General features: G+C 26.7%; 1 protein-coding gene and 1 non-coding gene across 2 annotated transcripts; one reads left to right on the top strand and one right to left on the bottom strand.

Moving 5' to 3' along the window:
* Positions 1-11,800: 11,800 nt before the first annotated feature.
* Trnan-guu (transfer RNA asparagine (anticodon GUU)) lies at positions 11,801-11,873 on the top strand. The gene has a single exon. It is a non-coding gene; the product is annotated as a tRNA-Asn (tRNA).
* Positions 11,874-13,475: 1,602 nt separating this feature from the next.
* LOC132926486 (kelch repeat and BTB domain-containing protein 3-like) lies at positions 13,476-22,387 on the bottom strand. Its single transcript, XM_060990854.1, has 7 exons — positions 21,804-22,387; positions 18,981-19,162; positions 16,273-17,008; positions 16,099-16,207; positions 15,912-16,036; positions 15,596-15,847; positions 13,476-15,523 (listed from the first exon to the last, which is right to left on the bottom strand). The coding sequence occupies exons 2-7, from the start codon at positions 19,152-19,154 to the stop codon at positions 15,258-15,260; spliced, it is 1,662 nt and encodes a 553-aa protein (XP_060846837.1). The 5' UTR covers positions 19,155-19,162; positions 21,804-22,387; the 3' UTR covers positions 13,476-15,257.
* Positions 22,388-24,334: the final 1,947 nt, after the last annotated feature.

Here is a 24,334-nt window from a genome sequence, read left to right as displayed (position 1 = left end):
GAAGCGTCAACGCGGTGCACTGAGCTGTGTGTACTCTTACAAACATTTTGAAGGTAGACAGTTTTTTTCGTCACTGCAAATTTCTTACGTGTTCGCTTTTATAATAAGAAAAGAAGGCGCATTAACCAGGATAGAAATAAATGTATAGGTCAATGCGAATATAATATTATAATAATAATAGTTTTACGTGGGAGTATGTCGAGTGTAAATGATATTAATTTTGAAAGACCTCAACACATAGCCTAACTATGAATTATTAAATATCAAGTCGTGTTTTTTCTGTTATTTCAGATATAGTATGCTTAACAACTCTAACAATGGACATTGATAATCAACAATAAACTTGTGCACAATTTTTTGGTAATTCATTTGAGACACAAAGACAAAACGATAAAGACACTACACATATCATGATATAAAAAATTGTCAATTGCATTTTCACATATAATAATTATTATTGTAATATCAGTTAGAAAAAATTGAATATTTCATTTGATAATTGGCAATATATTGCTAAATTTATCTAATAACAATTGAAGTAATTTGGTAGGATAGAATGGAAGTACAAAATAAAAAAATTAAATTGTATCTCATATTACAATACCTATACCCTATAGTCTATATTATATTATAAAAAAACTCTATAGAAACTCGCAAAAGGCCAATGACATATTTTATTAAGAAATTTTATCAACTTAAAAATTAAGCACTTATATAAGTGCACCATTCCATCCAGAATGAAACGTATTTACTAAATTGAGTGTTAAAATATTCATATAATTTTTCAATCAATTTTTGACATCGTTAAACCTCTTAAATACATTTTTTCTGGTAAACAGAAACATGGCACATTAAATTATATACTGACAAAATGTCAGCAAAATTTACATGTTTTTACACGTATATTTGTTAATTGACAGTTTACACGCACGATTTTTGATTTATTGATTCCAAGTACAAATTGAGTAGTAAATAGTAATTAATAATAAAATTACCCAAATTAAAAATGAGAAAACAAATATAACCTAAAAGAGAGAAAGGTTGAAGAATCGTCAAAACACAATAGCCAAAAAGAAATTTAATAGAAAATATTTGTAAAAATAATTATGAGGTAATTTTATTCTAGGGCAATAAATGAATAATAACAAAAAAATATGGCCGAATATATTTAGTCAAATGGTCGAATGGATAACACGTTGTTTCCTACATCCAATATAATTAATTTACATAATTATTAATCATCCTCATCTGACACAATACACAGAATTGATAATTTGGGTACTAAATGACCTTTTTTCCATTAATTGAGTCTCCCGAAAAAATAGTGGTAGAGAAGTCGAATCCTGGATAAAAGGGTGTACGTAAAACGAATGCCAGCAAAATTAAAATTAAAAATCAATTATTATATTACAATTAAATTAGGCGAGATATAAATGTTTTGTATAAAATCGGAAAATAACTATGTTAAGAGGACGCCATGCCCGCATGTGTTGTCTCTGTCTCACTAACATACATCATAACGAATTTGCGTTCAGCAGAATACATTTTGTGATGTTAGCTTCAATATTAGAATAAATTTACCTATTATCATACTTAAAGATAAGAATATTATTTATAAAATTTCATTCTTTTATTGATATTATTATTTTAAAGTGTGTTCTAGCTATGTAAAATACTACAACTTTAAAATGTTCATAACTCACTTTAAAATGATAATACCAATAAGCATATGACATTTTCTAGATAATATTTCCACCTTTAAATTTTATAATAGGTAAATTTACTCTAATATTAATAAAGCTATTTAAAGCTAAAATCACAAAATCCGTTAGTAAGACAGAGACAACACATGCGAGTATAACGTCCTCTTAACTTTTCATTTGGTTGTATAGTCATTAAATCTTCTACAAAACATTTGTAAACTTCTTCAGGTCTTAGAAATGGCAAACTAAAAAATTGCTCTTTTCTGAGCTTAAACTTTTGTTTGAGTTGACTAAGCCAAGAGCTTGAATCTTTTTCTACCGATTTTAGCTTAAAGGAAACGGTATCCTTTTATTTTAGTTTTAAGCCAAACAAACTTTGGACCCGTATATATATAGCAATCTCAAAATCTATAAACACTACATCAGAGGAAAATTTTAGTTAATATTGCGCACTATTTACAGTATGTTCAAATAAACGTAGGTACATATATTTAAATATCTTTATTAGATCTCTATTGATTGAAAGTGAGTACGTAGCCAAAAGCCATTTACTTACTATCTTATTTTCTCCCGAAACTCAATTGGAAACTTTTAAAAATGTACGCAAAATATCCAAGACCCAATTTACTTAGATCCATCACACTCTTAACACATCGATTAATATAGACAAACATCTGAATAGATCAATATATTATTCCCAATGTAACACTTCAACAGTTAGTATACCTTTCTTAAAACTCAACAAATAATTTATTAAAAACTATGTAATTAAAATAGGTTGATTATATTTTTTTCATTGGAAAATTTGTAATAATACCTTATAGTCTTATTATGCATAATATTCATCAATTATATACATATTGTATACAACATTAATAAAACGACAAGAAAATGATATAATAACAAACTCATGCCTCATGCTTAATTTATGCTTGTGCATATCGATGTGCGGTAAATTATTAGTTTACCTTAATTTCAAATTTTGGCGCTAAACACGTAGTAAACAATAATTTTTGTCACGCAGTTACTCAAAATCTTGTTATCGCCTTTGAATTATATGGTGAAGTATTTCTAATAACTACCTACCTCCCAAAAAATTTTTTTATTTGTTCAATTACAAATTAAAAATCATAATTAACGCGAAAAACCTTAATCACAATCAAAAAAGTATATTTTACGTGCAATAATAACTGTTAAAGTTTTGTATAATTGTGTGAAACACGACTGTTACTTATTAGTGTCTGTTGGTGAATCACCCTTGCCAGAACAATTATCATATTCGAAAATCGTTCTAATTTTTTACTTCTAAATAATATTCCTACGTGCTCTGATATCTATTATAATATTAATAATAATACACCAAAACTTAAACAACGCACATATTTAATAATATAACGAGGGAGAGTATAATATAGAGTTCAACAATATTATATGTAACTGTGAGTAGGCTTGATACGTCCTGGTATACTTATCGAAATATACCAGTCAAATACACGGGAATTATACTCAATATGCTCCCTGTATTATAAAACATATTCCACGCATACGCTTAAGTACAAGAAACTGCAGTAGTTTTTACTTGGATCAACGCAAATGCACGTTATACTGATCTAAGGATTTAGGTATATAAGAAACGTCATTCGAACCCCATAAGACCATCTGATAGGACATCGCACGTACGCATGAACGACGGTGCACATTTCTTTAACAAAAGGGATATGACCAAATATAGTGGTGAATTTTACGGGAAACTGGCAAATGTCGAACGGAAACGGCATCCGTTCGAACAACCAAATAGCAGCTATAACAGAGGTGATGTTTCACCATCATATCAATAATTTATCAAAACCATGTTTCATTTCAATCACCTAGTTTTAATACACAAAACATAAATCTTCTTTTAGACACTGGTAATAATATCAATTTAATAAAAATTAATTAATTAGCAGACTAAACTTTAATTAACAGAAAACAAAAAATGTATTTAAAAGGCTGAAATGACAAAATAGTATGTATACCATGGGCAAAATGACAATTATATCAATTTTAAATAAAAATTAATTAAAAACCAATTTTCATTTAGTAAATAAAGAATTACCAAAACCAAAAGACGGTATTCTAATAAGTCGCAAAATAACGCAATAATAGAATATATCGCGGTGAATAATACGCTAAAGATAAAAAAAAAAAAAAGATAGTGAGCGAAAATCAAATATATTTTACATTAAAACCGCGAACGGCAACATAAGTCTATCTTTGTCGATGGCCAACCCAAGTGTGGAAACTAAAAATATTTTAATACATTTAAACAAGAGTCAATACAATATGTATATTGCACTAATATAATCATAGGCGTGCGCACGGGGGTTTCCGGGTGTGCCTGGGCACCCCCGACATGTAATTGAGGCCCTAAAATTTAAGTCTTATAGCATATAATATATGGGTCCGTATTTTAACTAATGTCACTAAAATAAAAATGGTATTTTTTCTAAAATATGTCGTAAAAAAAATTATGTATCACGATAAAAAAAATAATACAACGTAAAATATTTTAAATTTTCGTGATAAAACTTATTATGATTATAACAGCTAGATATTATTGACTACAAAAGTAAAAATAATAAATAAATATTGCAATATTATCTTGAAAATTGATTTTAGTTCCTACTATCTAATGAAATACTATATTACTTGGTACTAGTAATACCACTGATTAATATGTAATATAATGTAAGTAATATTTATTCGTGCATTATAATTTACTAAAATATGTACATGTCTTGTTAAGAGGGGCGCCAAATTAAGAAAAGGGCCCGAAAAAATTGTAGGCACCCCCGAAATTCAGGTCTGCGCACGCCTATGAATATAATAAATACAGTTAAAAATGGAAATACGATGATAAGTATAATAATTATCTCAGAATTACCACAAAACACTTATGAATATTAATTGAATGAAATATTATGTACGATAGTAATGTAGAATATAAATTACACGAAATAAAAATAATAAATGATGACTATAAATAAAATAAAAAATTTAACATGGAGTGACCATTTAAAAATGAAGATGAATGATAATGAAATACAATATTAAATATATGCGAACATTTTTTTTATATTTTTTATTTAGAAAATGATTATTTAACATTTACTAATACAACAAAACACATAATAAGGGTAACTGCTAATCAAACACCGATTTATAGAAAAACCCGTATAGATTAGTTAAAATGGAGCAAAACGATATAATCGAATGATCAGCGTCTCATTTTAATGCACCATTACTATTAAAGAAAAAACGGATTCATTCAGTAAAGATAAATTTCGAATAGTAATTGATTTTGGAGCGCTCAACCAAGTAACATTAAATGAATTCCACCCGCTACCAAATATTACGAAAATATTAGATCAGCTAAAACATTGCCAACTTTGTACTATTTTGGGTTTAAAATACCCAAAAAGGTACCTACGCAAAAACGTCTCGCGAATTAACAGCATTTTCGACCGGTCGAGAACATTAACATTTTAAACGCGTGACAATGAGAATAAAACAAGTCCCATCATATTTCAAAGGCATATTAAGGCATAATGTACAATCAGGAATAATAAGTTCCTTATTAACTACATAATGTTTGAATTAATTTTTTAATTATTTTACTAAGTGTAATAGTGTACCTACCTAATAAATGAGGACCATTTGAATAATGTAAATATTTATAATATTTAAATCACAACGTAACAAAAACAAGTTCAGTTATATAAAAGCTGATTTCTAGGAGCGTTGTAGTACCTAGAAACAATTTACAATAGTGTAAACAAAACTTTTATCTATGAATATGTTATACAGGTACAGGAGCCCCCATAACATTTTTTGCACCAGGGCCCAACAAAACCTTGTTGTGCCACTGCTGAGTCGGAATCTCGTTAAGCCTAAAAATACTAAATAATAATAAAGCGAGGAATCACACGTCGTGAATTGGGAAATGGTCGAACAGCATCATGTATAAACCTGTAAAAGTACTGAACTTAAACATTAGAAAATAAAATTGTATAGGTACAGTAAGTTTCAGGTCCTAATCATATTTTTTGGATTACGATTACAACAAAATAACTAAAATCGTTATTTTTCGATGTATCGAGTCATTTGTCATCGCCATTTGAACTTAAAATGCCTACAAAAAAAAAGCTTTCATAAGTACCGATTTTTAAAATTTTCTTTATTTTAACGAATATTATTATGTGAGCATTTCAACTTATAAAAAGTGTGCATATAGGTTATTTAGATATTTTTCATTTTTTTCAGAGCCAATAATATTAAATCTTGTTATAAATATTGAAAAAATTTTTAATTACCTCCCAAAACAAAATTAATTACCTATACATATAATCAAAAAAAAGGAATTGAAAATTTTAAATAACTATATAATATATAAAATATAATAATATAATCAGTTTTACGTAAAAATGTATTATAATTATATTTGTGTTCATTATAGTCTAGTGTTGTAGTATAGTAAATTATTGTTAACGTTCTGTGTAAAAACTATTATGAAAAAAAGGTATATGGACTTATATTTTATTACTTTGATTTTACGGAAATTTATAATTTATTTATTTTTTAACGGCTAAATCTTAGCTATGTCATCGAAGAGAGGAGAATTGCAGAGATGAGCAATTAAAGAACGAAACGTAAATAATCGACACATGCAAACTTAGACAGTGAAGTTAAGACCAGCTAGCAGCAAATAAATAGTTCCAAGAATAATATTCTAAATAGTAGATTATTGGTTAATACGTTTTAGTGAGTGACCAGTTAGTGACCGCCGTCCGTCACTACGTCCTGTAAATGCAGAAATTAGGTAATCAAATGTCACTCAAGAGTGAAAACCGGAATATGTAATATTTCATATTCAACTATTCTCATTCAGTTTTTTATTTTCTGCTAAAGTAAGACGCAATTTTAAAAATGTAATAATATATTACTTTGTGTATAACATACGAAAACAATATTGTTAATATATTAGTATTGTATTAATAATTTTGCAAAAAAAAACTATTAAAATCCATTAAATTTGGGTTGAATTTTGTTTGTAGAAGGGATTACTGGGATTAGTGAATAACCAAATTATTAAATTTTAATATTGAATACCGTGAAAGTGGATGCGACAAAGTAATAATATTATAAATTATAATATCCTTGCGCAATTAACACTTTAAATTATGATAGAATACAGAAAGGTCAAATTAAATCTATATTGTGGGACGTGAGTACCTATAATAATACCTTATAAAGGATGGCCCAACAGACTTAGAATTATTTAGTTAAATACATATTATAACGTAATTATATAAATAGATAAGTTTAAATTTTAATTGATATTTTTGATTAAATAATTTATTTTAATGCGAATTTGCAGAATGTAGACCAATTATTATTTTACTATATCGGAAACATTTGACAACTTTCAACTACAAATTAAGTTACAAGTATTTTACTCTTATTATATTTTTCATTATTTCCATTCTTTGACTGTTTTATTAAAAAATTAAAAACTTCAATTTTTGGTTTTAATCAATTTTTGCTCCAACTGCCTATTTATAATTTCAAGTAATATAATAACTTGAGATTTTAAAATAAGATCAATAAATTTTAAGTACCTACTATTACATATCATATTCAAAGAGATTGCTATTATTTGCGTCACCTATATATATTATTATATTATATATATTATATATTGTATAATACGTCATGTTTAAATTGCGGCTTAAAAAAAACAATAATATTCGTTATTTATATAAAATTAATTCTTGGAATATATTTGCAAAATCAATACTTATTTTTCTATTTTTCAGACTTAGGACTGGCAATAATATAATTGTATTAATATTGGTTTCACTGTTTATGTTATACATGATTCAAAAATGTATTAAATATAAATTTGTATAATATCTAAACGAGTAATTTTATTTTGCAATTCTTTAATTTCTTATTTATCTTATTTTTCTGATTTTCCATTAATTTCCTTCTTCTCTGACTGCTCAAACTAATTTATGTAACATTTTGTATGTTTTTACTTTTTATTATATCCCGGGACACAGCTTATGAGCATTTAAAAAATACCCGGGCCGCAATAATTCACGTAGTATACGACTGACTTTTTTTGCAGACGGACGCAATTTACCTACTTACAAAAGCTAACTTAAAACATTTTAATATTTTAGAAATATTTTAATCCGTATTATTTTTTTTTTAAAGCATAGAAAAAAATGTATTAACAAATACTGCCTATATGTAGGTAATAATACAACATTATTGTTTATTTAGCTACTCAAAAAATCATTTTCAAGTACCAAGATTTAATTTCTTCGTCTTGTAATTAGGTATACACTTATGACTAAAATAATACAATATAATTTTGAGTTTTTTCAAACTAACACTACTATAATATATAAGCGTAATACTTACTGTTATACCTATTATCTATATAATATGTATACCTATTTTATCTAAATAAAATAAATGTTAGTCTTAATTGATGAGATTGTACGTTATATAGCATTGATTATATCATGAATATTATCTGATAGTAAGTTAATGATATGAAGGTATCTATGATAAAATATAAAATTACTTAGGTATTTATCATTTTCAATAAATGAATGTAAATTATAAAACATACAAAAAATAAAAATAACGTAAGAAATGTTATGAATTCAATTAGGTAGGTATATAAAATATAAATCCATGCGATTCGTTGAATAACGAAACGATTTATAAATACAAATTACTCAATGGGACCAAAGTTCATGCGTGTATTACTGTTGATTAATATTCTCATATTTCAATAAAAAATATTTAAGTATACTTGTTAAAATATAATACCATAATAGGTACGGATGATGGGCACTTAAATAAACTATTTACTATGATTGTATAAAGATACTTAGTATTTAGTAATATATTTTGAACTATATCTCGACTCTTGAATACATTTCAGCTCGTTATTCAGTTATATTTGATTTAGATTGTAAATTTGTCTTGTACTTACTATGGGTTAAATTATAGGTATCAATATCAATATAAAAAATGAAAATATCAGTTAAAATAAACGTCTTTGTAAATAATACCATTGATTATAAATACTTTAAATACTTATAATCAATGATGTTAATAGGTACTACAAATATATATATACATATTTAAACACGGAACGCCGAATGCCCAAATTCTAACTCAATACAGTTCGAAATTAAACGCAAAAAAACATATTTTATTACTTAAATGTCATAATAATATATGGTCGTTTTCGTTTTCATAGTTAATTTAATAGTGTTAACACTTTAACAGATACACACAAATTTTAATAATATATACAGCATAAATTAATGGTTTTCCAAGTATTTAGTGTAATATTGTCGTTTAAAAACTACGTCGACAGAATATCCTTAAATATTCTATAACATGAATCGTACATTATTCAAACGATGTGACGCGTCCGACGTGCAAATATTGACCACATCTATTTCTGAGTTTCTGAATTTTTAACTCCCGCACTCCACAATTCATATAATCATGATATAGACGTACATTTTGACGACGGTAAATTTGAAAACGTTATACATTCACATTACATGGGTTGACATGATATTAATAGGACACCGTCTCTGAGTCCTCACTACCTGAGTGTCTCGTCTACATCGATTTAGTAACCTCGTATAATATAGTACAGTGAAATATTTGAAACAAAATCTCAGTCGTAGGTACCTGCCTATTTAATATTTAATATGCATATCGGAATTAATAATTTAATATAATTATATATAGTCACAGCGGAGTCGATATCGACGATATATACATATTCTGAATATACTTGGAATCTGCATACATATATGACAATAACAATAAATAGCTATGTTTAATATTAGGTAAAAAATAAAAACGACCAGAACTATAGATCTCGGATAAATATATATGTGTGTGTCTGTTTGTCTGTGTCTATTATTCATGTTCCAAAAATGGGCCAAATGTACGATAAAAAACAATATAGGTACTATAAACAATATTTCAAGTGTGAATTTACATTTTTATTATTTATTATTTAGGTAATATAAAACAAGTCACACTAATTAGTAATTACAGCAATATTTATTTATTTGCTTATTCAATTATAATTTTAAAAAAAAAAATCATTGTTACAGATGTATTATTAATAAATTAATTAAAAAAACATTTTTACTCCCTCCCCTCCCGCAAAATTTTTATGTGTTCGCTCCTCATCACTTACTCAATTTTACTCGTGCACCATTTATACAACAAGATAAAAGAAATACGCAGGGCCTAAAATTGTGTGCAGTAGCACACACTATATGTGCAGTAGCTAATATTGAATGTGCAGTAGCAAATTTAAAAGTGTGCAGTAAGTTTTTTGGCTTTTATAAATTTTTATTTGATTAATATTTAATATTGATTATTGAAAATTTCTAATTAGCTTGTATTCATTTAAAATTTGACCATTTCCATAACCCCACCACAATGGAAATTCTCAATTTTTTTTTTCATTCGATTGTGCTGCGTTAGTGCTGTTTATTCTACTTGGCTTCTACATTAACACCGTCTGCCGATAACGACATTTTACCTCATGACGCGAGATGTTGTGGTACCGATCTACGTTAGCAGAACTGTTGTATAACTGTCGCAGTCACAATGCTAACTATATTATCAAAAATAATATGACATATGAATATTGAATATAATCTATGATATAGATATAGCTATATAGGTCATGAACATTAGAGAATAATGTTCATGATATAGGTATATACAAATGATTCAAACTGTCAATACCGGATAGCTGATAAATAGAGTTGTGAATTTGTAGGAAAATGCATTTTTTTTTTTTTGGTAATTGTGAAACATAGTTTAGTAAGTAATGTTTTTGCCTTTTTAGGTCATATTTTCCTTTTTTAGTTCATTTTTTGGTATTTTTAATTAAGTTCCATTAATTAACATCTTTGAAAATCTTTTGAAAAATTTAAAATAATGTTTCTGGCAAATAGCATCATTATTAAAGAATCAATACATTTAAAAATTCAAATTATTCAAATTTTATTTAATAAATACATGTTTATGTATATAATAATATACTTATATCATTATAAATATAAAAATTAAAAACCATTTTAAGTGCATTTTGTGCTATAATTGTTCACATTTTAAATGCATTTTTGAGGTTTATTAGTACATTAAATTCACAGCCCTACTGATAAACATTAAACATTAGGAAGTGACCTTTTAGTATACATTATAATAAGTATATCAACTCAAGCTATTTTGTTTTTAACTTTATAGGTTTTAGTCATAAGGTATCAAGAACTTTTATAGAAAATTATCTTAGATTGTATTTATTATAACTAATTATTAATAATTATCAAAAATAATTATGCAACGATGAAGTTATGTGGTATGTGCATTGTGCACTAGATCTATGTTTATTATTTTAAAATATTTTGATATGTGGAATTAGGTGTGCAGTAGCAAAATACCTTAATTTTAGGCCCTGGAAATACTTAGTAGTAGGTAATAGTAGGTATCTACTATTTAAATGCGGCGTAAAACATGCAAATATGCAATGATTGCAATGTATAAAAGCACTATGAACACAGTCGTACGAACTACAGAGTACATCAGATGACTATAATATATAGCATGTAATTGTCATAATATTATGTCATACAAGAGTAGGTAAAACACAAATAAGAACAGTTTTAAATAAATATATAATAATATATGGGTATGTAGGACATTAAGACCTATCTGTATGAACAATGAGTGCACAATTTATTGCACATATTAAACCTATAATTATTAGTAGGTAAGTACATAAAATTGTTCGATATTATAATTTTCATTCATGTATTTTTTCACTTGATATGTTTCAACTTTTTGACTGTTTTAAGGAAATAAATTCCAAACTTATTTGATATAAAAATCATTATCCATTATATTATTTATATTATATAATAACCATATCATTACGATATTTGTTATATCTACTTACTTAAATATAATATATTACGTAAGCTACACATCAAGCCTCCGTGGCGCAATGGCTAGCGCGTTCGGCTGTTAACCGAAAGGTTGGTGGTTCGAGCCCACCCGGGGGCGATAAATTTTTTCAATTTTTTTTATTAAAATTTAATGCTAGTATTTATTATTTTATATTTAATTATCATACCTAATCATAGGCTCGAAAGCGGCTAAATTTATATTTATTAGATTCTGAACGGAGTGATTGTATGTTTTTTTTTTTATTTCTGTCATCAAATAAAATAACGATATATTACAATTTACATACAGATAATACCTAATATATCCTACTAATTATTCACACTAATCATTGACTGATAAATCATCTCCGTTCAGAATCGTTTTTCGTATACCTGTCATTGCATTCAAATTTAACACATCCGTTAAAGTATACAGCAGAGTGATACCCACTTGCTCACCTTTTTTATTATATTAATTTGGCGATAAATCAAACCAGAGAATTGAGAACCTTTGGAGTGATTGACCTAGCTATTTAAAAAAAAACATAATTTCCAACTCTAGTCTTAAGCTATAATATATATATAATATAGATATTTAAATAAATCCATGAATTAATTTTTTGTTAATTTAACCATTATTTTATGAATATTTAAAGTATAATTATAGTTATTCATTTTTCAAATGAAGGGTTACGGGGAAAAACGATAATAGTCAATATTCCTAAAATGTTCAGCATTGCAATTTTAAAGTTTCAGAACTTAAAATAACCAAGAGATCAAGTACGAAATAATTTTAAAAAAATGTATTGTAGTTATACAATTTATTTTAAAATTTTAGATACAATGAATAAAAAAAATATTAAATTAATTGGAAAAAAAATTTCTTTTAACTATTATCGTTTTTCCCTGTAACCCTTCAAATGTAACAAAATGGATTTTATTGACAACTCATACCTTGTAAATATTCCTGTTTTTTTAATTTATATCTAGGGCTGTGAATTTAATGCACTAAAAAACCTTAAAAAATGCAATAAAATGTGCACTTAAAATGCCAAAAATTATAGTATAAAATACACTTAAATGGTTTTTAATTTAACTTTTATATTTATATTGATATTAGTATATTATATACTTAAAAAAGTTGATTTAAATTTAATTTTGAAATAAATTGATTCTTTAAATAATGCTATTTGCCTGAAACATTTTTTAAAAGGTTTTCAAAGATGTTAATTGACGGAATTTAATTAAAAATACCGGAAAATGGACTAAAAAAAGAAATATTACCTAAAAAGTTAATTGAAAAATGTAAAATAAAAGTATCATAAATGGATTTGTTGTTACATAATTCAAATTATATACTAGCTATAAAGCTACGTTTCACAATCACCAAAAAAAAAAATTGCACTTTCTATAAATTCACAGCCCTATATATCCCTTATAACCACCAACTAGATCCAATTTTATACCAGAAACCACACTCAAAATAAAATATTGATGCATTTTATGCTCCAAATTATAAATGATATAAAAACAACACATTTTAAAACCAATGCATTCATTGCTCCTCCACTCAGGATCTTGATTGGAAAAGCAATTTTCAATTAAACATCATGAGTATCATAACAAATTGCAATATGGTTCCAGAAGTCTTAATTGGTAACTACAATTGTCAGTAGAATCTTCATAATTTAGGTATATTTTAATAGAAAAAACAGTTAAATTCCTTTAAGTATAATTTTTTTTTATTACTTATAATATAACAATTATAAATCAATAAATGGAATATTTATTCACTTTAAACATCTGTTAGAAAATACCTTATCATAGTTTTTATGTCCAACATAGATTTCCAGTAATTCAAACAACAAAAGTTATAATTAGTTACCAATAAAATATTAAGTTCCACTTGAGGTATGTACTCATACTTATAACTTATACTATTTTATATAACTTTAAATTATTTCAAATATCTTTAGCAACTAAATGATAGGACATATTATAGTTTAAATGAATTAAGTTATTAATAATGAGATATTTTAAAATAATTTAAAAAACAAAGAACATGATTTGTTAATTATGATACAAACAAGTATCACAATGACATCGAGTCATAAATACAACTAAACAATTACAAATAAAATGATTTCTTAAAAATAAAAATATTGGGTTACCGTTACCCGTATAGTTAATTTATTAAACATCATAATAACGGTTACACTAAAAATTACTTGACATAAATTTATTTGTATGAAACATACATGTTAACATAAAATATCAAGACAGTCAAGCATTATGTATTATAATATTCTAACATATAACTATGTAATAACTGTATAATAAAATTAAAAAAATGATTTTACATTTAACTTGTATAGTAAATTAAAAAGATAAATGTATTGTTAATATTTGTACAGTACAAAACCTTTCTTTTTTTAATATAACTAATAGTATTTTTAATAACATTGAGAAGGAAACTTATTTTACAATTGAGTAGATAAAACAAGTAACACTTATGTTGTCAAGTCAATAAAACACACTTAATTCAATATACTTTTTGCATTGCATTGCATAAATATTATGATATGTGGTAACAACATACAAACTTAAAGAATTTAAGCTAGAACATACCACGTACCATACGTAAACATAGCACATTTTAATAGCATCTCGACTTTAAGAATTAACATTAAACATAATCCAAATTATAACATAAATTTTTAGTTTTTTGCAATTAAACATTTAACTATTTGCAATGGAAAACAAAATGTATTCATCAACTATTAATATTACATTTTATACTAACATTTTTAATTATTTTTACTCAGGCTTTCTAATATTTATTGACTAATTTTAGTACAATTACATAGAAAATTGTGTGATAGAACAAAAAATTAGTTTTTAGAAAAAAAATATTTTAGGAATGATACAAAATGTAAGATCATAAGTACTTCTCATACCTAGTATACTTATGGTTGAGCATGTCATTCAATTGAGTTCAACTCATTTAAAATTATACACTTATTTAAATCAATAAATTATAGAATGGCCGAGTATACATACTTTACTTTTAATCAAACAAATATTTTATCATTACTTTGAAAGCTAATAGATTTGTAAATAATTTAATATTTTTAAAAATGTTCATAGAAATTTAACACGACAAATGGTAAAACATACCATGATACATTGTATAACAAATATTACAAAAATATTAAATACAACTAAAGCTTCATAGTTCGTACACAAAAATTAAGAAACTCAAAAAATAAAATATACATAAATAATTAAATGTTACAATAATATAACTTAAGTTAAGTTTAAAAAGAATATAAATATAATTAATGAAAATTAAAATGTAATTTGTACGATAATTAATAAAGAAAATAAATCATGTTCAACATATAAATTATAACTTAGTAGTTTGCAACATCACTAAGTTCCATAAACTTAGATTATATACTAAAGAACATAATATAAATTATAAAACTTAACTAAAATTAAATTAATATGTTTTGTTTATATAAATAGGAACACTGAATAAATAGTCAGAATGAAAGGAATTCAATTGAATTTTGTATTCTATAAAGTAGTCATTATCAACAGAAAAATATTCAAAAGTATCGTTTTTAAACACCATAGCTTTATCAACATTAAAAGCACACATAGTAGAAGATTCATCATATCTTATAGTAAAAGATTTCAACTTCTGGCAGCATTCAAACATTGGACAAAAACTGTGTAAACTAATAACACGCTTTTGGTCATAAGCTGTAATTATACCATAAAAAAAAAAAAGTGTAATTAATGTGTTTTACTTTTTTATGAGAATGTAGAACTTACTAAGCATGTAAACAATATCACCAATAGCGGTTGCACAAATCACCACTTCATCTATATCTATTACGCGTCTTCTCCACTTATAAGATCCTTTGTTAAATGGATTTATAGTTAAGTCATACCATGTTGGTTCATTATCTTTAGTTATCAATGCCAAGTTACCTTTGTACTCCAAACTAGTATAATATACTCTATTTGCTCTTTGTTGAAAATATGGGCATACAGTGTTGTTAACTAGAACTAGTGTATCGTTCACTAAAACAAATAAATTATACAAATTAAATTTACCAGTCTATTACAACATTTAACTATAATTTACCGCTATCATAGCCATAGTGCTCGATAACTTGATTTGGCAATCTATGTTTTGTAAGACCTCCAATTAAATACAAATTATCACCACAAAAATATCCAACTCCATGGCGTCTGCTGGATGGATGAAAACTAAAAAAATTAATAAAATATTATTTATATCAAATATTGAATTTTTTAAAACTTATAACTACTCTTTTAATCTCTTCCAATTTTCGGTCAGTAAATTATACTTCCATCCTTCCTTGTTCCACATTCCTCTTCCAAATGCAATTTCTCCAGCCAACACATAAACATCTAAATCTATAAAAATAAAATAAAATAAATACCATATACACTATACAATAAGTATAAATTATTTTTGTTACCTTTAATAAACACGTGATATCCAGTAGTATCAAGAGGCAATGGATCCAATCTTAGAAACTTTGTAAACTGCATGCAGCTCCAATCCCAGCGGTAGATAAAAGAATGGCCATCATCTTCATTTTTAACAGCACACAAAACATAAGGAATACATCTAATCGGTCGAATTAAAGATACTGTATCATGATTCTCTCTTGATATATCTAAGTATGGCTTGATGACGTCTCGTAAAATTACATTTTTAGTTTTTAAAATGCAACATTCCAATTCCTCATTAGACATGGTATTAAAATGCACACAACTAACAGCCAATTCATACTCAAAATTGTAATTATTGTTTCTAGCACACCAATCAATAATCAAATCATATACATCTTTTTCGTTGGGCACATTTAAACTATTGCTATTCAACAATGATTGTAAGTCTCTTTCATTTAGTTGCATGAAACCCAATTTATTTTTTTCCATTATTGTAGTAAAGTTATATAAAATATAAGCACGTGATTTATCTAATAAATTCTGCAATCCAAGCTTGGAAACTTCTGGAAATATATCTATTGCATGATTTGTAAAGAGAAACTTTTCTTTAATAATTTTAATAGACTCAAAAATTATGAAAGAAAACTGTAGGAGTTGTGCTACTTCCAGTATAAGGAGTAAATCTTTTATGCCATTGAAAACTACTTTATTAGATTTCAAACTAGTAATGACTTTCATAAAACCATCAAAGCTTATATCCTGAAACAGTAAAATAGACAAATTTAAAAATTTATTATGGTTAAAATAAATATATTATCACAACCCACAGATGTAACAAAAACAATATAGTATAATAAAGATATCTTAATAAGATAATCTCATATCTATGTTACTACTATATACACTATACGCTCGATTAGTGCCTACCACAGACTACGTAATACGCGTTATCAAATGTTATAAATTTTATCAATTGGATCGTTTTGGATCCAAACAAATTAAGATGCTTATTTAAAATGTATAAAAAATAAGTTATTAAATTAATTTTGTTTGTTAAAACAATTTAAAACCGTTTAGAGTATTTTTTTTATTTTGCATTTTTCTTTTGTGAATAGATCTAATAGATTTAGCTATTTTAAAATACTATAACTTACGAACTTATTTTATTTTATATACATTAAAAATGTGTATTTTGTTTTGTTTGGTTCCAAAATGAAATTTAGATAAGGATTAATAATGTACGTGACGTCACACTAATCGTCCATATTCTATTATTATTTATTAGACATTGCAATAAAACGGGAACTGGAAAATGCGATAAAGAAAACCACAACAAATATCTAACTGCTAATCTTATCGAATTATTGTTGTCAAAAGTTTAAGTAATAATACAACCATAATATTTGTTACAATATTTGTATGAATGTTTAAATCTACATGTTTTTATTATATCAGCTCAGTCATTCAAAGGTTACTGTCGCCATTGATCAAAAAATAAGTAAGCGTGCTAATAAAAGTACAACTGCATTTTCATTCAATCACAAAAGTACCACGGCACAAATTGACACAGTCAAAAGTTTTCAAATAAAGAAAAAATTAATATTTTTCAGATCTCAGACCTTGGGAAATTTTTATCTTAAACCTTTTAAAATGTGATAGAAATGTAATATCCACAAAAAATATAATTATCAACTGCAATCATTTAAACAATATTAAAACATTGTTGCTATAAAGTTGTAAACAAAATTCTGTCATTTTACAATTAAATAAAGCCGTTAAAATTCAAATAGAGTTGAAACTCTATAATACAAGCAGAATTTTCAAAATAGGTCAAGGAACTCAATTAAAAACTGACTAATAAAGAAAAACTAAAACGTTGTATTTGACAAGATAGGTTGAAAAGGACGACTGTAAGAGTGTTTGGCCAACTTCTTTCAATATTCATATTCATGTGAAAATAACAGTTGGACAGACAACAAAACATCAGCTAAAGCTCATATGTTATATGCACAGTCTCTTTATGCATATATTTACAAAAACCTAATATAAATTACACCCAAGGCATTCAAGCTCTCAAGATGATGATAATGTTATACGTCAAATGCATTTAGTAAGGAATAATGTTAATGAAAAATTTTTAAAGGGTTATGATAAACTTTCTTATCAAATGATTTTTTTTCATATAAAATAGGATAATATAAAAAAAAAACGGACTAATTCCTATTCTTTTAATGTTACCATGACATCTTGTAAAGCTGAGAAGTAATTTTTAAGAATTAAAACATATCTTAGAAACTTAATAGTAGACAATAGACTAAATGGATTAGCAGCATTGATTATTCAGTTTTAATAAATTGAGAAAAATAAAAAAATTAACATTACTTAAATATTTATAATTCACAATATTGCTAATAATAAAATAAATTATTATTATAGCAAAATAAATGTATGATAAAATATAAAATATAGATAACAAATCCAGTTTTTGCTTAGGATTGTTATATGAATGCAATAGATATAATGGATAATATACTACCCAAAAAGAATATATCCACAGAGAAACAATCTTTATAAAATCAATAGATAAGGAATGTGTAAAATAGACAATAAGGTTGATCTGTTGATAGTTTTAGAATAATAGGCATACTAACAATCAGCATCAGTTCATAAGCACTAAATAATAAGTAAACAAGAAAAAAGAAGTTTTGATTATAAATACATCTATATATACCCTTATATGTATTCTGTGTCCTGCTTGAGATTCTACAAAATATCCACTGAACATAGCTTGAAAATATGCACTATGTTCAATTAAATATGATTTCTCCATTTCGACATCTGCATCATTATCAAAATGAATTGTTACAAGCTGATCATCAGTGTTCATCTCTTCCATATTGTTCATTATTACAACTAAAACAAATCAATAATTTTAACTAAAACAATATATAATATATATTATTATTTTAAATTATTATGTCATGTATTTATCAAGACTCTAAAATAATTGATATTATATAAATATCTTTTTAATTTATTTATTAAGTTATATAAACAAATCATTCATGATAATATCTATCAAAGTTAAACAAGTTTGTCCACCACAAACAGAGTTAAAATTATGATTTAATATATCAAATTATATTCATATTATTAATTTATAACAGTTGAAAATAATAGGTAATATTACTAATATTACCAATATATTATATACATAGAATTTATCAAATTAAGTGCCTAAACAAACAAATTTTATATAAGCAAACTAGTCTTATGATATGAATAAATAATTAGCAATCGTTTTATTTATATAAACTTTTTAGACTTATCTTCTTTACTTTTTAAAATTTCTGGTGCTATAGAATAAATGTTTATAAATATTAATTGGCATCAATTAAAAAATGTAAATTCAAGATACCCCACATCTTTGTAACTAAATGATTTTTTAGTGCAGTTTGATTTTGCATCATTTGTTTCAATTTCCCTTAAAAATATATTTCATGTTATTTCCATAACACATAGTTGTTAATAACTATTTAGTAATATTTTACTAATTTTCCAAATACTTCAGAAAGAAATTTTCATTCCTAGATATGATTTGATTTACCTAGTATCAAGAAAATTCCTTATATTTGAATATTGATCAATTCTAAACTAGGAAAAAATATATTAAACAACTTTAATACAAAAGATAAATTATATAGCGTATCAAATTGTTCATCTGTAGCAAATTATTGTTAGTTCTCAAAAATGTATACTAAAAACGTATTATGAATGAATAAAAAAGTATACTAATATCTTTGACTGTATAAAATATTATTATAGTTATGCACGGTGATCGCAGATGACCCAAGGCTGGAAGTAACTATTTAACACGTTGACTGCCACATGGCCGCCGGCAGTCATCTGTAATTCTCAAATTTTATGCATTTGTGATCGCCGGCGCCCATAATTCATCATTACTACCACGCCATATGACCGCCGGCGACCATAAATGCATTTGGTTTTATATTATTAACTTTTCTATGGCACTACAATAATGCACTAAAATAAGGACCATGGCCTAGCGGGAAAATTATTATAAATTTATTACAATTTTTTTGTTGATATAATACGTTTTTTCCCCGTTTTTTTCAAATATTTGGATATACAAATTTAGAATACATTGAAAAATATTCTTGGCGTAAAACAAATACCAATTGAATGACCGCCGGCGGCCATGTGGCAGTCAACAAGTGTTAAAATTAGTGACTAAGTGACTAAATTTAATCAAAAAAGTAACCTATATATTTTTTAACAATTTACTATTATTAAATATTTTTCTTTGAATCCCTAAATATAATTTAATTGATTTAAGTATATTTGTAAAAATTATTATTAATTCCACAAAACATTTGTTAAAATATTTCTCCACAAGTAGATTATGGAACAAAAGTCTATGGGAACAATTATTATTTCTTATTATAAAATTAAAAACACTCATTCATGATACATATACCTAATAATAATAAAAAAAAATTAAAACTGAGCTGTCGCGGGACGCCTGGCAGATGTGAAACATCAATAATTTTCTTTTTGTAATAATGTTCAAAATTATTATTATTTTTTTTTTTTTAATTATTATTATTAATTTTTTGCTTCGGCGAATTGAGCCGACGAGTCACAAGTGGGGCGTTGCCACGCCACAGTCGGTCTCACTACCGTACCGCACCATTAGATGTATAAGTAGCTGAAAATGAATAAAATTTCTTACTTCTAGACCTGTTGGTGAATAATTTAGATTCTAGAACACTGATAACTTATTTTAACTTATATTAAGGGGACATCATACCATTCATACCCCATGGGTGTGTCTCCATTTTAAAAGCAGATAACAAAACAATTTTGTGATCAACAGGTTCAACTTTATATTGTTATCTATAATATTTAAGGGACACCATACCCACATGTATTCTCTGTCTTACTAACGTACATCATCACAAAATGTATTCTGTTGAACGCAAATTCGCTATGATGCACAGTAGGACAAAAACAACATATGTACGGGTATGGTGCACGGATAATAGATAAATATATTTATTATCCATGGGTATGATGTCCTTTTAAGGGAAATGACCAATCATCTATTAAAATCAAAAATTAAGTTAGAATATTAACTCTTTAAATATTTAAATATTTTCTTGATGGTTCTTTACAATTTTTATAATATTTAAACAATTTATGATTAATATTAGTATTTTACATATGCATTCATGACTTATTCAGTCATATTTGGAAGCCAATAACACCAAATTGGAATTTCTAAACTTAAATATTGGTATGCTATGCATTATTTAGACGGTGACAACATAATATGCGGGTCCTTACGATTCTATGCGACATGCTGACATCCTAATAACTATTATTAGTTTTAAAAAAATTTGATTTTAAATAGCAAAATTATATTTCATTACTTTTAAATAACACGTGTAAATCAATTAAATTAAATTGTCACTCAGCCACCGCCCCCTCAAAAAAAAGCACGTTTCGGTGTACCTGTGTAGTGTATACTTACACGTTCGTTGCTCAAACAAATCAGTACCGTCCACACACAACAGACAATGGAAAATCAAACGATAATAAACAATCGGTCTGAAACACTACGTTGTCGGACCTTCTTCAGTATGCCGTCGGAACAGCAGCAATCGTGTCGTATTCACCGTCGGCGCAAAGGTTATATAAGTACCTAACCGGGATCTTTCCCGCACTCCGTTGACTTCGATCGACTAGGACCGGTGAACGGCTGAACAAAACGTCAATGGACGTACCGAAATGATGGCCTTTACCCGCTACGACAACTGACGGGCCGCACGAACAACAATGAAGCAGCTCACTTACAGACGCACAGACGCTTGACCGTTGCACCAGAGACACAAAGCCTAAATGGCGGCTAAACGCAGGCTACATGGAAAACGGCGGTATGGACACTACCACTACAGTACGCCGGGACGCTATAAACAGTATAAACACTACAACAGACGCACGTTTTAGATGGATATCTTAACTGTGCGCATGCGGCAAAAGGACAAAATGCGCATAAACCGTTCGACGGCACTCTGCACAGTGTTCAAACCTGAAACCACTACAACAAGCCAGTGTGATTGGCGTTCGCGCGTGTTAGCGTTGCCTCCATCCGCTGGTATCGTTGTTAATATTACGGTTAACACGGTTTAAGAGAAATATCTTAAACCGTGATGGTTAACCGGCCGAACCTTGATAATATATCGATAACGATAACAGCGATGTTGTGATAAGACGTGTTGACCGTCTATGGCGTCTCCCTAGTCCCTATATATATGTAATATTTTAAATATTATGGAGGAATTGAGTGGAAAAATGCAAGAGAACGTCATACACGAGAAGCTTGTTGTACTGTTGTCCACGTCTTGTCTCCATAAACGTTTGACGTAATTTAAAATTTGTGTCGAGCAGTTTCAATATTGTGTAGTAACCTTTAATGATTTTGATTTTGAATTAAAATAATGAATTTGGTCTGTTATCAATGTGTGTATAAGCTGAACACTTAAAGCTACTTTGAAGTAAACCACAGTCGCTGAAATAATTTAATTTCTCTGATGTCTTCTCTACGATATTGTTCATGCGCTTATGAATAATTCTAAAAAAATACATTTAAATACATTTTCTTGGAAGTCTTCAAATAAGTAAGTCTCTTTAAGAGGATGCTACACTCGTATGTTCTGTCCCGTCTTACAAAGGTACAACATAGAAAAGTGTATGTTCACAATAATCTATTTCAAATTTTTATTATTATTTTAAACATGAGTGAATTGACATATTATAAAAATTAAAAGTAGGATTATATTAATCTAGACATCTCATATACATTTTAATTTTAAAGTAGTTTATTTAAAAATTTACAGTAAAAATATCAATTATCAATTATATTTTCTGAAATGGTTTGGATAATAATCTTTACTTTACAATTTATAATTGTACAATTATTCACAATGTAAAATGGACTATTGTGAATTTAAATTGTTCATTTTTCTACACAAACAAAAACAATACATACAAGTGTAGTTTCCTCTTAAAAGTACCAGTTAGACTAGATGGGTATTAGGCACAGCATACACTTCACAAATTGAAAAAATAATTTTTTTTGTACTAAATAATGTAATATTTTTATAAAAAAATTGTTGATTGTATTAATTTAGTATTTCATAATATAATACTTTGTGAATTTTCTTCTAAGTTCATTAGGATTGATTAATCCGCAATACTACGGCCGTACCTCGCTATAGTCCGCTATATCTAATGGCTAGTACCTATCATGTTCATTATGTACGCAGTATGCACGTTGGCGATTGCATACGGGTACAGATATTCAGCGACAGCTATTTATATTTCTTATCGATAATTTTAATAACAAAACATAGAATGCTCGCGGTCATGTTTTTGTCATTCGTGTATGCAAGATCAGTTTTATCGTCAGCCGTCCTCTATCAAATTATTCTTATTTGTTTATTAAATATAATATTGTGTTATGTACTTACATAATATATATTAACAAACACGTTAAACATTGTGTCATTGCATGTTTCAAGTTAAATTTTAAGAAGAGTATAGAGGGGTGTGGGGGGCATAGCCCCCCCACAATTTTATTAACTTACTATTTCAATGCATACACTAAGCTGAAACCCACGCTACGCCACTGGTATTCTTCACTTTTTCACTTTGTTCTGGATATTAAAGTAATTTATTAGTATTATTTTAATTATTTAAATGTTAATTAGTTGAAAATAATACAATAAAAATGAGATGGATATAAATATATATCAACTGGAAATCTCCAGACAAGATTTCCAGTCTTTTATAAAGATTTCCTTGAATCTGCAATGCACTAAGACAATTTTTACTGTTTACTCATTAAAATAATTATATCTTAATTCAATATATTCAATAAACATAGTTCTATTTACTATAATGTTCAATGTCTACGTTTTAAATAAATGCACCAAACAGTTATACAAAACACTAACACAAATTTTACACATTACCATTGACAGATCGAGACATATTAGGAGT

This window comes from Rhopalosiphum padi, chromosome 3 (assembly GCF_020882245.1).
Source record: "Rhopalosiphum padi isolate XX-2018 chromosome 3, ASM2088224v1, whole genome shotgun sequence".
Classification (NCBI taxonomy): domain Eukaryota; kingdom Metazoa; phylum Arthropoda; class Insecta; order Hemiptera; family Aphididae; genus Rhopalosiphum; species Rhopalosiphum padi.
This window is presented reverse-complemented; position numbering and strand designations above follow the sequence as displayed.

Excerpts from the sequence above, each read along its gene's own strand:
- LOC132926486 (XM_060990854.1), bottom strand. The coding sequence starts at position 19,154 with ATGAACAATATGGAAGAGATGAACACTGATGATCAGCTTGTAACAATT. Across the intron at positions 16,208-16,272 it reads ATATCACGTGTTTATTAAAG|ATTTAGATGTTTATGTGTTG; the intron begins GTAACAAAAATA and ends TTATTTTTATAG. Across the intron at positions 15,524-15,595 it reads TGATATTGTTTACATGCTTA|CTTATGACCAAAAGCGTGTT; the intron begins GTAAGTTCTACA and ends GTATAATTACAG.